This window comes from Pelophylax lessonae (assembly GCF_965119305.1).
Source record: "Pelophylax lessonae genome assembly, chromosome: 11".
Classification (NCBI taxonomy): Eukaryota; Metazoa; Chordata; class Amphibia; order Anura; family Ranidae; genus Pelophylax; species Pelophylax lessonae.
In genome coordinates, this window is record NC_138778.1 from 14,327,275 (window position 1) to 14,343,577 (window position 16,303).

At 44.5% G+C, this 16,303-nt stretch overlaps 1 protein-coding gene across 1 annotated transcript in view; it reads right to left on the bottom strand.

Annotated features, from left to right (window-relative positions):
• DNAH9 (dynein axonemal heavy chain 9) overlaps window positions 1–16,303 on the bottom strand; it is a 346,411-nt gene that overhangs the window by 84,316 nt on the left and 245,792 nt on the right. Inside the window, exons 49-51 of the mRNA XM_082272319.1 lie at window positions 11,453–11,713; window positions 8,832–9,257; window positions 8,051–8,170 (exon numbers count right to left, since the gene is read on the bottom strand). Coding sequence (XP_082128445.1) covers window positions 8,051–8,170; window positions 8,832–9,257; window positions 11,453–11,713 — 807 coding nt within the window. The remainder of the gene's footprint in view (window positions 1–8,050; window positions 8,171–8,831; window positions 9,258–11,452; window positions 11,714–16,303) is intronic.

Here is a 16,303-nt window from a genome sequence, read left to right on the forward strand (position 1 = left end):
CAGGGTAGGGTAGGGTAGGGCAGGGCAGGCCAAGGTAGGGCAGGGCAGTTCTAATAAAGGCAGACGGGGTGATATTTACCCATAGCCACTTTGGGCAGTTGGCCAGCTTAAATACATCTTGTCCACAAGACCATACTAACAACTTCAGCACTCACTCCGTCCTACATCCAAAGGTGAACACATAGTGCTCAATCTGATGCTGCCCTACTGAAGCGGGGAAACTCTAGATAAAACTGTGAAAAGACACAGGAGGGTGCAAACACCTAGTGCATTACCACCATCAAGAGCCAAAAACATACAAACATGAGAAAGTACAAGCATTTAAAGCTCAATTCCAGCTTTAGGCGATGCCGTAGTTACTGCAGTTGGAAAGTTGACGTGTTTCAGGGGACATGCCCCCTTCCTCTGAGCTCTGAAAAAGGGGGCAATGTCCCCCGAAACACTTCAGCTTTAAAACCGCAGCATCTATGGAATTGCCTACAGCAGGAGTTGAGTTTTGAAATGCTTGTACCTTTGAGTATGTTTTTGGCTCTTGTATTTCATAAAATTTGGTGGTGGTAATGCACTGGGTGTTTGCGCCCTCCTGTGTCTTTTCACAGCCTAAATTTACACTATATTGTCATAAGTATTGGGACGCTTGGCTTTACACACACATGAACTTTAATGGCATCCCAGTCTTAGTCCGTAGGGTTCAATATTGAGTTGGCCCACCCTTTGCAGCTATAACAGCTTCAACTCTTCTGGGAAGGCTGTCCACAATGTTTAGGAGAGTCTATGGGAATGTTTCACCATTATTCCAGAAGCTCATTTGTGAGGTCAGTCACTGATGTTGGAGAGAAGGCCTGGCTCACAGTCTCTGCTCTTATTCATCCAAAATGTGTTTCATAGGGTTGAGGTCAGGCTGGTCAAGAATCTCCACCCCAAACTGTTCCCACAAAGCTAGGAGCATAAAATTGTCCAAAATATCTTGGTATGCTGATGCCTTAAGAGTTTTCTTCACTGGAACTAAGGAACCAACCCCTGAAAAACAACCCCCCCACACCATAATCCCTCCTCCACCAATTTATTTGGAAGGTGAACTCTAGAATAAGCAAATATTGTCTAAATACATTTGTCATGTGTCTTCCAGATCTGTGCAGTCGTCCAGTGTGAGACTTCCTGTAATAAAGACCGCTCACTGCTGCTGTCTCTCCTTGTGCAGGGTGACTGGTCTCGTCTCCGCCCCCTATTGTAGTTTTCTGCAGATAGCCACCGGCATCGCTATGGGGGTATATACCGCACTTGGATGACACCCGCCATAGGGGGTGACACCATCAAGTAGATTTATAGGTGTGTGTTTGTAAGGGGCCTCTTGTATGTACTACAGTCAGGTCCATTAATATTGGGACATGCACACAATTCTAATCTTTTTGGCTCTATACACCACCACAATGGATTTGAAATTAAACAAACAAGATTTGCTTTAACTGCAGACTTTCAGCTTTAATTTGAGGGTATTTAAATCCAAATCAGGTGAACGGTGTAGGAATTACAACAGTTTGTATATGCGCCTCCCACTTTTTAAGGGACCAAAAGTAATGGGACAGATTAACAATCATAAATCAAACTTTCACTTTTTAATATTTGGTTGCAAATCCTTTGCAGTCAATTACAGCCTGAAGTCTGGAACGCATAGACATCACCAGACGCTGGGTTTCATCCCTGGTGATGCTCTGCCAGGCCTCTACTGCAAGTGTCTTCAGTTCCTGCTTGTTCTTGGGGCATTTTCCCTTCAGTTTTATCTTCAGCAAGTGAAATGCATGCTCAATCGGATTCAGGTCAGGTGACTGACCTGGCCATTGCATAACATTCCACTTCTTTCCCTTAAAAAACTCTTTGGTTGCTTTCGCAGTATGCTTCGGGTCATTGTCCATCTGCACTGTGAAGCGCCGTCCAATGAGTTCTGAAGCATTTGGCTGAATATGAGCAGATAATATTGCCCGGAACACTTCAGAATTCATCCTGCTGCTTTTGTCAGCAGTCACATCATCAATAAATACAAGAGAACCAGTTCCATTGGCAGCCATACATACATGACACTACCACCACCATGCTTCACTGATGAGGTGGTATGCTTTGGATCATGAGCAGTTCCTTTCCTTCTCCATACTCTTCTCTTCCCATCACTCTGGTACAAGTTGATCTTGGTCTCATCTGTCCATAGGATGTTTCAGAACTGTGAAGGCTTTTTTAGATGTTGTTTGGCAAACTCTAATCTGGTCTTCCTGTTTTTGAGGCTCACCAATGGTTTACATCTTGTGGTGAACCCTCTGTATTCACTCTGATGAAGTCTTCTCTTGATTGTTGACTTTGACACACATACACCTACCTCCTGGAGAGTGTTCCTGATCTGACACACATACACCTACCTCCTGGAGAGCGTTCTTGATCTGGCCAACTGTTGTGAAGGGTGTTTTCTTCACCAGGGATAGAATTCTTTGGTCATCCTCCACAGTTGTTTTCCGTGGTCTTCCGGGTCTTTTTTGTTGTTGAGCTCACCGGTGCATTCTTTCTTTTTAAGGATGTTACAAACAGTTGATTTGGCCACACCTAATGTTTTTTCTATCTCTCTGATTGGTTTGTTTTGTTTTTGCAGCCTAATGATGGCTTGCTTCACTGATAGTGACAGCTCTTTGGATCTCATATTGAGAGTTGACCGCAACAGATTCCAAATGCAAATAGCACACTTGAAATGAACTCTGGACCTTTTATCTGCTCCTTGTAAATGGGAAAAAGAGGGAATAACACACACCTGGCCATGGAACAGCTGAGCAGCCAATTGTCCCATTACGTTTGATCCCTTAAAAAGTGGGAGGCACGTATACAATCTTCAAATTAAAGCTGAAAGTCTGCAGTTAAAGCACATCTTGTTTGTTTCATTTCAAATCCATTGTGGTGGTGTATAGAGCCAAAAAGATTAGAATTGTGTTGATGTCCCAATATTTATGGACCTCACTGTATGTGTATGTGTGTGTGTGAGGGGCCCTGACTCCAGTCCAGCATGTGTCTTTCACCATATACATTGTCCACAACTCCATCACTAATAATAGACAGCACACCAGGAAATTTGTCTCAGTGTGTCCCCAATGTGGAGATTTCTCATTTCCTGGTCCTGTGAGGGGAGGGATCTCCTAGGTGTCCCTGCAGCAGCAGGTTTCTAGGCTATGACTGGAATGAGGTGACAACACCAGAGGAGGGGTGGTGACCTCTGAGGAGGGAGGACATGAATGGTCGGTTCTCTGTCCGCCCTGCCTCCCCTCGCCCTGTTGCAGGACAAGTCTGGCTCCCTCCTCCTACCGGATGTAGTGACGTCATCATGCAGCGCGCGATCCCTGTTGTCTTAGTAATGGGCGGCTGTTTACTAGATGGAGCTGGACTGCTGGATGGCAGTTGGGGGAGAGGTGAGGGACTCTCCTGGGGGAGGGGGGTGCAGGGGAATTGTATGCAATGTAGATTGTGGGGTGCAGGTGAATTAAAACTAAAGGGGAGGGGCTACAGGGAAATTATAATTGTGTAGGGGAGGGTAATTATATTTGAAGAAGGGGCTGCAGGAAAATGGGGAAAAAATGATTTGGGGGGGGGGGGGTGACACCATGTTTTATTGCACTGGGTGACACCAACCCTTGTGAAGCCACCGCAGACAGACGGTGGTGGGTGGAGCCTGCTGGGCCACAGCTTTGCTCTTTGCACAGGCTATGTACAGCACAGGGATGATGTAATTGCTACTTTTACATGGTGATATCTGAGTTTGCAAAGGTATTTGGAGAACACAAAGTGGATTTATATCCTTTGTGGCTACTAAGAAATATATTAACCGCTTCCCGACCGGCCGCTGCCTGCGGCCTCCTTTACTGCGACAATGTGGCTCTGCTGCGCAAATCATTGTAGGTATACGTCGGTCCCACACCTGCAGCTAGGGCAGTGATGGCGAACCTTGGCACCCCAGATGTTTAGAAACTACATTTCCCATGAAGCTCAGCTACACTGCAGAGTGCATGAGCATCATGGGAAATGTATTTCCTAAACATCTGGGGTGCCAAGGTTCGCCATCACTGAGCTAGGGAGTGAGCATGCGCCGCTGGCGGCACGCTCCCGCCCCCACTCGGCAGCGGGGAAGACGATGCATGGGTCAGGGTCATCGTTCCCTGCTGAGAGAGAAGGAAGGTCGGCTGTTGTAAACACAGCTGACCGTTCCTCTCCCTGGAATGATCACAGAGCGCCTGTGATCCTTCTATATAGGATCACAGGTCTCTATGGTCATTTCACAAGCCACGCCCCCCCACAGTTAGAATCACTTCCCTAGGTACATATTTAACCCCTTGATCACCCATAATGTTAACCCCTTCCCTGCCAGTGTCATTATTACAGTAACAGTGCAGATTTTTAGCACTGATTACTGTAGTAATGTCACTGGTCCCCCCAAAAGTGTCAAAAATGTCAGTTAGGGGTCCGATCTGTCCGTCGCAATGTCCCGCTAAAAATTGCAGATCGCCGCCATTACTAGTAAAAAAAAAAAAAAAAAAATTCTTTCCCTAGTTTGTAGACGTGATAACTTTTTTGCTCAAACCAATCAAAATACCCTTATTGCGATTTTTTTTTACCAAAAATATGTAGCAGAAAACAAATTGGCCTAAAATGTTAAAAAATGTTGATTTTTACATTTTTTTTTTTGGGGGGGGGAATGTTATATAGCAGAATGTGAAAAATATATATATTTTTTTTTTTTCACAATTGTCACAAATTTTTTGTTTATAGCGCAAAAAAAAAAAAAAAAAAATCGCACAGGTGATCAAATACCACCAAAAGAAAGCTCTATTTGTGGGGAAAAAAAATGACATCAATTTTATTTAGGTACAGCGTCGCACGACCGCGCAATTGTCCGATAAAGTAACGCAGTGCGGAATCATAAAATATGGCCTGGTCATTAAGGGGGCAAAGTGGTTAAATGAAAGGTTTTATATGCCTCCAGCACACACATGTGATGCTATGTATAGGGTAAAGGCACCCAGACCAGGAAAAAACTGACCAAGGTTGGAGAAAAAAAAAAAAAGATAATTACATACGGAGCAGAAAATAAGTTACAGCGACATATTATGACAAATTTCAGGGGGGGACGATGATGGATTCATCCTTTAGGTCTCCATTAATAACTGTCCTGCTGAAGGAAAAGGCGAATGAAGAGATTTCCATAAGACAATATGGCTGACGCGCTCGGCTGCATGAAAAGGGACAGCAGTCCTCAGGGGCTTCCGCACAAAACGCCACTGTTAATTCATGGCGGTAATGAAAAACGGCATGAGGCTACCGCGTGTGACAAAGACGCATATTACAGCGGCGCCAAGGACAGGTGTGAGGTGTAAACTGCATATTGTGCCATATGTAATGAGGACGCGGCTGCAGACTATCACACCTATGGAACAGCAGTCCTCATCGCTCCACTAAACCTACTCCCGACACCGTTCCCATAAACCGCATAGCAAACTTTTTCTTTCTTTTTTTTTTTTTTATTTTACATTTTTTACATTAACCACTTCAGCTCCGGAAGATTTACTCCCCTTCATGATGAGGCCATTTTTTGCAAAATATAAACAAAGCCATGTGTGCATTTTTTGCGAAATATAAACAAAGCCATGTGATCTCACATTTCTCCTGAGCGATGACCTTAGCACACAAGCAGGGCCGCTGATAGGGGCAGACCACCAGTCCTCCTATAAGGGGCCCGGGAACACAGGGGGGGGGCCCCACCAGTACGGAGAATCGGTGCAGCGGGGCGAAGGGACAATTACAGAAGGCTCTCCGCAGCAGCTGAAAGTCCCCCTCTTGCCAGCTTTCAGCAGCTGCGGAGAGTGACACAGACACAGGACATCGCATTGTTAACTCCGGTACTGATCCCCCTCCCTGTTCTGCCTGCTTCTGATCCCCCCCCCCCACCCGCATGCCCCTTTTTCACTGTGCCCCCCCCCCCTTTTGCAGTGTGCTGCCCACGCAGCGCTAGAGGCTTCCCTGTCCTGTAAAAAATAACAAAATGAAAAAAACAAAATAACAAAAAAATAATAATAATAATAATTTCAATATATTTTTTTATATTTAATTTAATATTTATTAAATGTATTATTTTTTTAATATTTAATTTCATATTTATTATTAATAATAATAATAATAATAATAATATTGTAATAAAGAATTTAAAAAAATTGTAAAAATGTTTAACGTTAAAAAAATTATACATTTTGTTTTATAAAATGTAAGAAAATATATATTATAAAGGAGCTAATACACACGGGTTCTCTGTTACGTTTGTGTCTGCTAATAATGATTATAGTGTTTTTTTAGGGGGGGGGGGCCTGCCAGGTAGGCTGTACGGGGCCCCATGATTTCTAACAGCAGCTCTAAACACATGGCCCATGGGCCGACTTTGGCCCTCCAGGCTATTTTATGCCTGCAGCTGCGGTACCCCATAATACAGCCATGGAGAGGCTCATCTCTGCCCTCCTGTCTCAACAATAAGCAGCAGAGAAAAGGAAAGAACTCCTCCTACAGATCCTGTGTCTCTTTATGCAGCCACAGCACCCCTTTGTTTCTTGCCTCCCCTTGTCTCAGTGTTCAGCAGACTTCAGCCCTCCTCTAGTCCTCCTCCAGACCCTGCATTTTCTGCCTCCCAGATCTGCCCCAGCTTCTTCCCAGCAGCAGCACAAGGTAAGGAGTGTACAATATGATGTAAGGGAGGGTCGGGTCTCTTGACTTTTGATGGTGATGGGAGGGCTCTTTATATCTGATCTAAGGGGGGGGGGGGTGAGGTGCTCTCGACATCTAGTCTTAGAGATACAACCGTCCCTTTGAGGGCAACCAGGGGCGTAACTACAGGGGTTGCAATTGCAACCGGGCCCCATGGGGGCCTGTGCGGCTCCCCTGTACACCTGGGGGGGCAGCATGTAGCGAAATCACTGTCCTCCTTTTTCCTCCTGTAGCTGCCGATTGGATGCTGCCTTCCCATGTGACTCTGGCAGCCATCTTGGGTCAGGCAGAGCCTATTTAAGGTCCTGGCTTCCAGGCTTGGCATACATATTGCATGTGGGTAGTGCAGGGACAGGTCACCTGTCTGGTAGGGAGAGTGAATAGTCATAAGAAGAGATTCCTGCTGAGGAGGGAAAGGTTAGGTATATGCCATCCATCTTGGACATAGATTCTAATGGGTCAGTTTGGTACAATGTCTGTGATATGTATTAGTGATCAACCGATATTGATTTTATTTTGCCGATGCTGATACAATATTCTGGCCATTGAATATCGGTATTGGCCGATATGGGCTGATATTTTGGTACATTAAAAATTAGTTTTTTTTTTTCTTTACAAGTACTCTTGTGGAGGGATCTGGGGGTCTAAAAGACCCCAAACCCCTCCTCTGCACTTAAAAGCATTCAAAACGCCAAAATTGGCTGTTTTGAATGCTGTCATTTTTTTTTTTTAATTCGGTGCAGAGTACCTGGAAGTGACGTCATGACCTCACTTCCAGGTTTTTGCATGGAGACCCGATCAGAGCCAAATGCGGCTTTGATCGGGCCTTCGGCGGCCGTGCAGGCTGGTTGCCCGGGTCTTCCGGTGGGACGGGAGACCCAGGCAAGCCGCGGAAGGCGGCGTAAGGGAAGGGGGGGGGGGCAACGTCCCCTCCCGCTCCTTGTTATGACAGCCGAGCGGCTTCTCAACCGCATTGGTTGTCATTACAAGACAGCCGACCGTCGGCTATGGACGCCGGTACCGGGGTGATGCCTCTAGCTGCAGGTATCACTCCGGCACAAACACTGTCCAAAAATATCGGCAATATCGGTAACCTCAGGGGCCGATTCTGATATATCGGGGAAAGTGCATATCGGCCCCCGATATATATAGGCTTTGCCGATAATTGGTCGATCCCTAATATGTATGGTGGCTGCAGAACCCTATGGTGCCATGTCTCAGCCTTCAACAATGGCGTTCATGCAGCGACAGTTGCGTAATGCAGTGACAGACTCACCAGGCGGTTGGCCAGGTTGATGGTCAGGGCGGTAGCGTCAGCTTCCTGCTGACATTTCAGCTTGTCTGCGGTGGCTTTCTCGAATTTTGCTGTCAGTTTCGCCAGGTTTTCATTCAGTTGCTGAAAAGAGAAACACACAAGTATAACATAATATTTAATGGATCCAAAGGATGCCAAACGCCCCAAAGAAGATGATCCAGACCTAGCTAAAAAATATAGAGATCTGTAAATGCTGTACATTTTTTATGTTCAGGACTAAAAAAAAAAAAAAAAAAAAAAAACATTGTATTCTATGTAATTTCTTCTTAGCTATGGAAAAAAAGAGGCATTAAATATGCAGGTTTTCATATCTTCCAAATAAAACTAACAGAGGGTAAAAACTGCTGAAACAGACCTGGAAAGCTGAGAGATCAGACTAGCAAGGCTGCAGGGTAAAAAAAAGGGACGCACCTTCTCAGGGCAGGGACAAGGGGTGGGCCGGAGAGGCGGCTGCCCTGGGCGCAATGGTTTATTGCAGGGAAGGGGGGCACCCTGACACTAACCCTAAGTGAATGGGGGGCGCAGTTTGGCATCTTTGCCCTGGGTGCTCAATGACCTTTTCCCGGTACTGCGCCCTCTCATTCAGGAGAGTTTCAAACAATCTGGTTTAGTCAGTTATACTTAGGTTGCCAACAAGCATGCAGGCAATGTTGCCTTTCCCCTCTGCCAGCCACATCAGTCCGATATGATTATGAAGGACTTACCCATAAAGTGAATTTACAGTATGTTAAAGGTCACTTACAGCAATTTTGGCCTTAATAGTGGCCAGCTTCTCCTCTGCCGCTGCCAGGTCCGCATTGGCCTTGCTTAAGGCTTGGCGTTTTGGCTCCACCTCACAGAAGACTTCATAGAACTTGACGATGTTGATGACCCAGGAGCACAGGCCGGAGGCGGCCAAAGACTTGGCTGAGATGAACTCTGGGTTGAACTCCGGGTCCTGCAGGTATGGCTGAATTGCCTTCATGCAGTTTTCGTGAATATTCTCTTTATTGAAGTGGACCAGAGAGTCCAGGAAGCCGTCGACTTTTCCCATGACCACCCTGGCCGCCTTCCAGCTCCTGTCCTTGGGGATCCTACCTCCTGGGGCTGTGAGGACCATAACGGCTGCGGTCACGTTGGTGACAGCTGAGGGCGGGGAGCCAAATGACTTCAGTTCTGTCAGATTGGTCTGAAAGGTCAAAATAGGAGAAAGTTCATATCTTGCTTTTTAAAATTTGGGTACAAAACAATCATGTTCAAAAGATTCCAGGAGTCAATATGGGTGAAAGGGTAATACTGACTTGTCATCTGATCTTATTCTTTAACCACTTTAGCCCCGCTCACTGTGCCTCTACTGCGGCACAGTGGCTCGTTCCCGTCCAGCGACGTAGACCTACGTCGCTGGACTCCTCCCCTTGTGGGCGGCGCTCGCCCGCCGCCGGAGGCTCGCTCCCGCTGTATTCAGTCACAGCGGAAGTCGGGCCAGGGGAGGGGCAGCGGCGATCGCCGCTGCTCTTCCCCCGATCGTCGGGGAATCGAATTTGGAGATCCGCCCGCTTGTGTAAACAAAGCGGGCGGATCTCTTAAGTGACAGGCAGGGTCAGATTGCAGGGTTCAGCATAGCTGAACATGCGATCTGTCCCTGTGTCACTCAGTCCCCTCCCCCCACACATGTTAGTAAGCACCAGGCATACATTAACCCCTCCCTCTCCAATAAAATTAACCCCTTCCCTGCCAGTGCCATTTTTACAGTAACAGTGCATATTTATAGCACTGATTACTGTAGTAATGTCACTGGTACCCCCAAAGTGTCAAAAATGTCAGTCAAGGGTCCGATCTGTCCGCCGCAATGTCGCAGTCCCGCAAAAAAAAAATCACAGATCACCGCCATTACTCGTTAAAAATAAAAACACCAAAAATGACATAAATCTTTCCCTTAGTTAGTAAACGCAATAACTTTTGCGCAAACCAATCAAAATACGCTTATTGTGATTTTTTTTTTACCAAACATAGGTAGCAGAAAACAAATTGGCCAAAAATTTAAAAAAATTTAGATTTTTACATTTTTTGGGGGGGGGGGGGGGGGAATTTCATATAAAAAAAATGTGAAAAATATTGTTGTTTTTTCAAAATTTACACTCTTTTTTTGTTTATAGCGCAAAAAGTAAAAATCGCACAGGTGATCAAGTACCACCAAAAGAAAGCTCTGTTTGTGGGGAAAAAAGGACGTAATTTTTCGTTTGGGTACAGCATCGCACGACCGCGCAATTGTCAGTTAAAGTTGCACAGTGCCGAATCGCAAAAAGTGGCCTGGACGTAAGACAGCATAATCCTCCGGTGGTAAAGTGGTTAACAAGCAAGAATCTCATACCTCCTGTTCTGTATGGGATGTAAGCTGTAATGAGCAGGACCCTAAAGCCTTCCATGCCTATTAGGAGTAAGCTATAATGAGCAGGACCCTCATACCTTCTGTTCCACAACTCAGACAAACAGATCCCTCATATCTATGGTTCCTTATTATGTTTTTTCTTCCTAACAATGCTTGCATGCCTACATTACACCCTGCTACAAAAGTATTATAAAATATGAAGTGCTGTATAAATAAAATCAGGGCCTTTTTTCTCAGAGAATAGGTGCAGGAACTCAACCACGACCCCCCCCCCCCAACACCCCCCCCCCCCCACATACCCTCAAAACCACATTAAATGGTGTAGTCAAAGAGTTCTGAGTTGGGGGGTTGTAGTGCGGAGTTCAGAGGGCGTGCTACGTACATTGTGCAGAGTTTAGGGGTGCCCTTTGCCTTCTTCCACGGCTGTTTACCTCTGCATCCCCTATCCACATCTCACTTTCACCCCTCTTCAGCTCTGACCTCTGCATGCAACCCCCCTTCCATTGCTCCATCTTCTCCCTCCCTCCTTAGAAGCTCCACCATCTTCCACATGTCTTACTTGTGTTGCTGTATTAAGCTGAAGTACCCAGCTGGTTCTATTACCTCCCGACACATTGTAGGGGGCTCTGCCTCTCTCACTTGCAGGGAGATCATCCATTTGCAGTTTTGGAATCTGCACTGCACCCCAGGCCCCTTCATATCCCTTTCTCCATCCTGCACTCTGTAGGAGCCGCTAAGGAGATCAGATATGTGGGAGCCGTTGGGAGACAAGCTGTCACTGATAAACACAGAAGTTGGACATCTGTGTTTACAAGTGATAGTGGTGAGCAGGGAGCAGAGGAACTGAGCCAGAGGTGGTGGTACTGAGTTCCACCAAGTTCCAGCTGAAAAAAAGCCCTGAATAAAATGATAAAATTTTGGCGGTCTAAATATAAGTACATGACAGAGACAATGCAGCCATAGAGCAGAAGACAGAATTCCTTTGTCATTAGTACCTTATTGAGGGTGTTCAGAGCTTCCTGTGCTGCTATTAAAGCTGGTTCTGCTTTGGCCAAGTCTGTTTCACAGTCCTTTTGCTTCCTTCCTACTTCCTCGGCAATCACAGCAACCTTCTTCTCTTCCTCGTCTGCTATGGCTTTCTCCTTACCCACTTTCTCGGTCTCTACCCCAACCACCTGGATCAGTTTATCAGCATCCTCGTTCTTCTGCTTTAGCTCCACCTCCTGTGCTGCCAGTTTGGCTTTCAGGTCATCCACCTGTCCAACAAGGTAAGTAAAGCATTACGATATGTAGTTCAGAAATAAGATACAAAATACATACATATATATACTGTCTTCAACTATTAGTAAAAACTATCAAGATGTTTTGTGTATAGACCATTTCTTTGTGTTTCATTCCAAAGGACAATAAAAAAGCTTTTGTGACTATGGTCTGCATTGCCCAATAGCGTCTCGGTCTTTGGGTTTAAGGGACAACATCAAAGCATTCATGACTATTGTCTGTAGACCCAATAGGACCTCGAGCTTTGGATTTAAGGGACAACGCCAAAGCACAGACTATGGTCTGTAGGTTCAATAGCATCTTGGTCTTTGGGCCTAAGGGACAACATCAAAGCATTCAGGCCTATGGTTTATATGTCCAATAGAATCTTGGTTTTTGGGTCTAAGGGACAACATCAAAGCATTAAATACTATGGTCTGTGGGTTCAATAGCATCTTGGTCTTTGTGTCTAAGGGACAACATCAAAGCATTAAATACTATGGTCTGTGGGTTCAATAGCATCTTGGTCTTTGGGTCTAAAGGACAACATCAAATCATTAAATACTATGGTCTGTAGACCCAATAGCAACTCGGTCCTTGGGTTCAAGGGACAATGCCAAAACATTTATGACTATGGTCTGTAAGCCCAATAGCCTCTCAGTCTTTGCCTTCAAGGAATAACATCAAAGCATTCATGACTATTGTCTGTAGACCCAATATAACCTCAAGCTTTGGATTTAAGGGACAGCGCCAAAGCACAGACTATGGTCTGTAGGTTCAATAGCATCTTGGTCTTTGGGCCTAAGGGACAACATCAAAGCATTCAGGACTATGGTTTATATGCCCAATAGCATCTTGGTCTTTGGGTCTAAGGGACAACATCAAAGCATTAAATACTATGGTCTGTGGGTTCAATAGCATCTTGGTCTTTGGGTCTAAAGGACAACATCAAAGCATTAAATATTATGGTCTGTAGACCCAATAGCAACTCGGTCTTTGGGTTCAAGGGAAAACGCCAAAACATTCATGACTATGGTCTGTAAGCCCAATAGCCTTCAAGGAACACCACCAAAGCATTCATGACTACAGTTAATAGTCTAGTCTTGGTAATTACATTACCTTATTCATACATGTACAAACAAAAACCTTTTTTTTTCTCGGTTTGGATTTTTTAGGTACAACTATATCAGAAATTTTGTGTTTAAAATATAAACAACATAATAAACATTGTACATATCTTTAACACAAAGTTTCAGAAATAGTTGTATGCTGTGCCTAAAAATCCCAACCAAGAAAAAAAAAAGGTTTTTGTTTTCAAACATTTATGACTATTGTCTGTAGACCCAATAGCATCTTGGTGTTTTTGTTCAAGTGACAATGCCAAAGCATTCATGACTATGGTCTGTAGGCCAAATAGTCTCTCGGTCTTTGCATTCAAGGTGCAACACCAAAACATTCAGGTCTGTATTCCCAAACATCATCAAAGCATTTATTACTATGGTCTCGAGGGTCCAATAGCATCTCGGTCTTTGGGTTCAAGAGAGAACACCAAGCATTATAACTATGGTCTGTAAGTCCAATAGCATCTTGGTCTTTTGGTTCAATGAACAACACCAAAACATTCATGACTATGTTCTGTAGGCCCAATAGCATCTCAGTGTTTGGGTTCAAGGGACAATGCCAAAGCATTTATGACTATGGTCTGTAGGCCCAACAGACTCTTGGTCTTTGCATTCAAGGGGCAACACCAAAACATTCAGGTCTGTATTTCCAAAAGAATCTTGGTCTTTGGGTCTAAGCAACATCTTTAAAGCATTTATGACTATGGTCTCTAGGGTCCAATAGCATCTCAGTCTTTGGGTTCAAGAGAGAACGCCAAGCGTTATAATTATGGTCTGTAAGTTCTATAGCATCTTCGTCTTTGGGTTAAATTAACAACACCAAAGCATTCATGACTATGTTCTGTAGGCCCAATAGAATCTCGGTCTTTGGATTCAAAGGTACAACACCAAAGCATTCATGAATATGGTCTGTTAGCCCAATAGCATTTCAGTGGATGGGTTTAATAGACAGTAGTGATGACTGTGGTGTGTAGGTCCAATAACATCTCGGTCTTTGGGTTCATGGGACAACACCAAAGAATTATTAACCAAGGTCTGTAGGCCCCAAAACATCTTGGTATTTAGGTTCAAGGGGCAATATCAAAGTCTTCATGTATTCCCAAAAGAATCTTGGTCTTTGGGTCTAAGCAACATCATCAAAGCATTTATAACTATGGTCTCTAGGGTCCAATAGCATCTCAGTCTTTGGGTTCAAGAGAGAACGCCAAGCATTATAACTATGGTCTGTAAATCCAATAGCATCTTGGTCTTTGGGTTCAATGACAACACCAAAGCATTCATGACTATGTTCTGTAGGCCCAATAGAATCTCGGTCTTTGGGTTCAAAGGTACAACACCAAAGCATTCATGAATATGGTCTGTTAGCCCAATAGTATTTCAGTGGATGGGTTTAATGGACAGTAGTCATGACTGTGTTGTGTAGGTCCAATAACATCTCGGTCTTTTAGGTCATTGAGCAACACCAAAGAATTCTCAACCAAGGTCTGTAGGTCCAATAACATCTCAGTCTTTGGGTGCATGGAACAACACCAAAGAATTCTTAACCAAGGTCTGCAGGCCCAAAAACATCTTGGTATTTGGGTTCAAGGGGCAATATCAAAGTCTTCATGACTGTGAACCTAATAACATGGAGCCGCTTTCTCTGTATACATCAAATGGCATATTTTGGTTTTACTTTTCAGAAAAATAATCATATGACAATAATGGTTATGAGTTGGGTGGGGCCAATATTCAACCGCCCTTAGAACAATATACAAATAAACTATCCCAGTGCAAAGCTTACAAAAAGAAAAGTTGTTTTTGCAGGAAGAATTTCACAGCTGAACTTGTCTCTGCATATGCGTACGGCTTGAAGATTAAGGAGGAAAAGCCATATGGGATTAACCTTATGGTTCTGCAGCACTGTTATAACAATTACATTGACAGAATGTTGGCGGGTTCTGAGCCTCCAGGGAAATTTGAGGTTTCACGATGTTCGCTAAACAATTTTTTTTCCCAGCTACTTCATAGTTTCTAAACTCAATGAATTTGTTTTCGGTTTTCCCTAAATTATGCGTTAGATTGTACAAGTCCCACGACGGAGGTTTGTTTCATGCAAATGCATCAAAATGAATCATTTTGAAATGGGCCCCTTGTTTTGCTGGGACTTTCTGAAATTCAGATTCTTATTTCAACCCAAGGTTAACTATTTTTTTTTTTTTTTCTCAAAAGAGATCTGCCCAAAAAAAGACAGATAAACATTATGGACACATTGTTATAATGTTAGCCCGCCTTTAAGGATTATATTATTAAAATTGCAACAATGATATGTGCTGTATAAGACGGGATCCATGACGGAGCAGGTTGGGGTCATGCCATACAGTGCAGCACAGCGTGTAGAGGACTATTCATTATTTGAAGGCAAATAAAACATGAATAATCGGATTTTTGTAAGATCTTACCGTAAAATCCTTTTCTCTTAAGCTCATTGACAGACATAGTCTTCTTGATTCACAAGAACTGGGTTATGTTGTCTCCGCAGGAGCAGGACTAGGCAGAAAGAAAAAACGTTCTGGCTCCACCTTAGGGGCAGTCCCTGAGGGTATATCCTCCCTCTCTCTGCTACAAGGCATCAGTTCTGTCACAAAGCAGCAACAGAGAATTTAACCCAACCCAACTCAATGATAGAGGGGCGGGTACTACGTCTGTCAATGAGCTTAAGAGAAAAGGATTTTACGGTAAGATCTTACAAAAATCCGATTTTCTCTGTCGCTCATTGACAGACGTAGTCTTCTTGATTCACAAGAACTGGGACATCCAGAAGCAGTGCCACAAATGAGGGGTGGGATTGACCGAAATCAAAATCCAATCTAGAAGGCCCAACCGGTGCCAAACTAGAAGTTTTAAAGGCTCATTATAAACAAAGAATGAGACTCAAATGAAAATTTCCAACGGAAAAAAACCCTCGAGGCAGACCACTGGTCTCCTCAAATGGCGGCCTGCAAAACCTTGCGGCCAAACGAGGCATCAGACGATGCCATTACATCAACTTTATAATGTTTTGTAAAGGTATGCACCGACGACCAGGTAGCCGCCTTGCACACCTGGACCACTGACGCCTGATGGCGAAAGGCCCATGACGCACTAAGTGCCCGAGTGGAGTGCGCCTTAACAGGGAACGGGGGCTCCCGACCCTTAATAGAATAAGCCTGTACCACCGTCTGTCTGATCCATTTGGAAATAGTCGCGGCAGATGCAGGCAACCCCTTTTTGGGTCCATCCGGAATCACAAAAAGTGAATCCGTCTTGCGAAAAGAGTCTGTCGTTTTCAACTATACCCTGATCGCCCGGACCACATCCAAGGAGTGCAAAGCAAACTCCCGAGGATGACTGGGCTTAGGACACAGGGAAGGTAATACAATTTCTTCATTCAGATGAAATTCTGAAACCACTTTTGGTAGAAAGGATGGATTCGGACGAAGAACC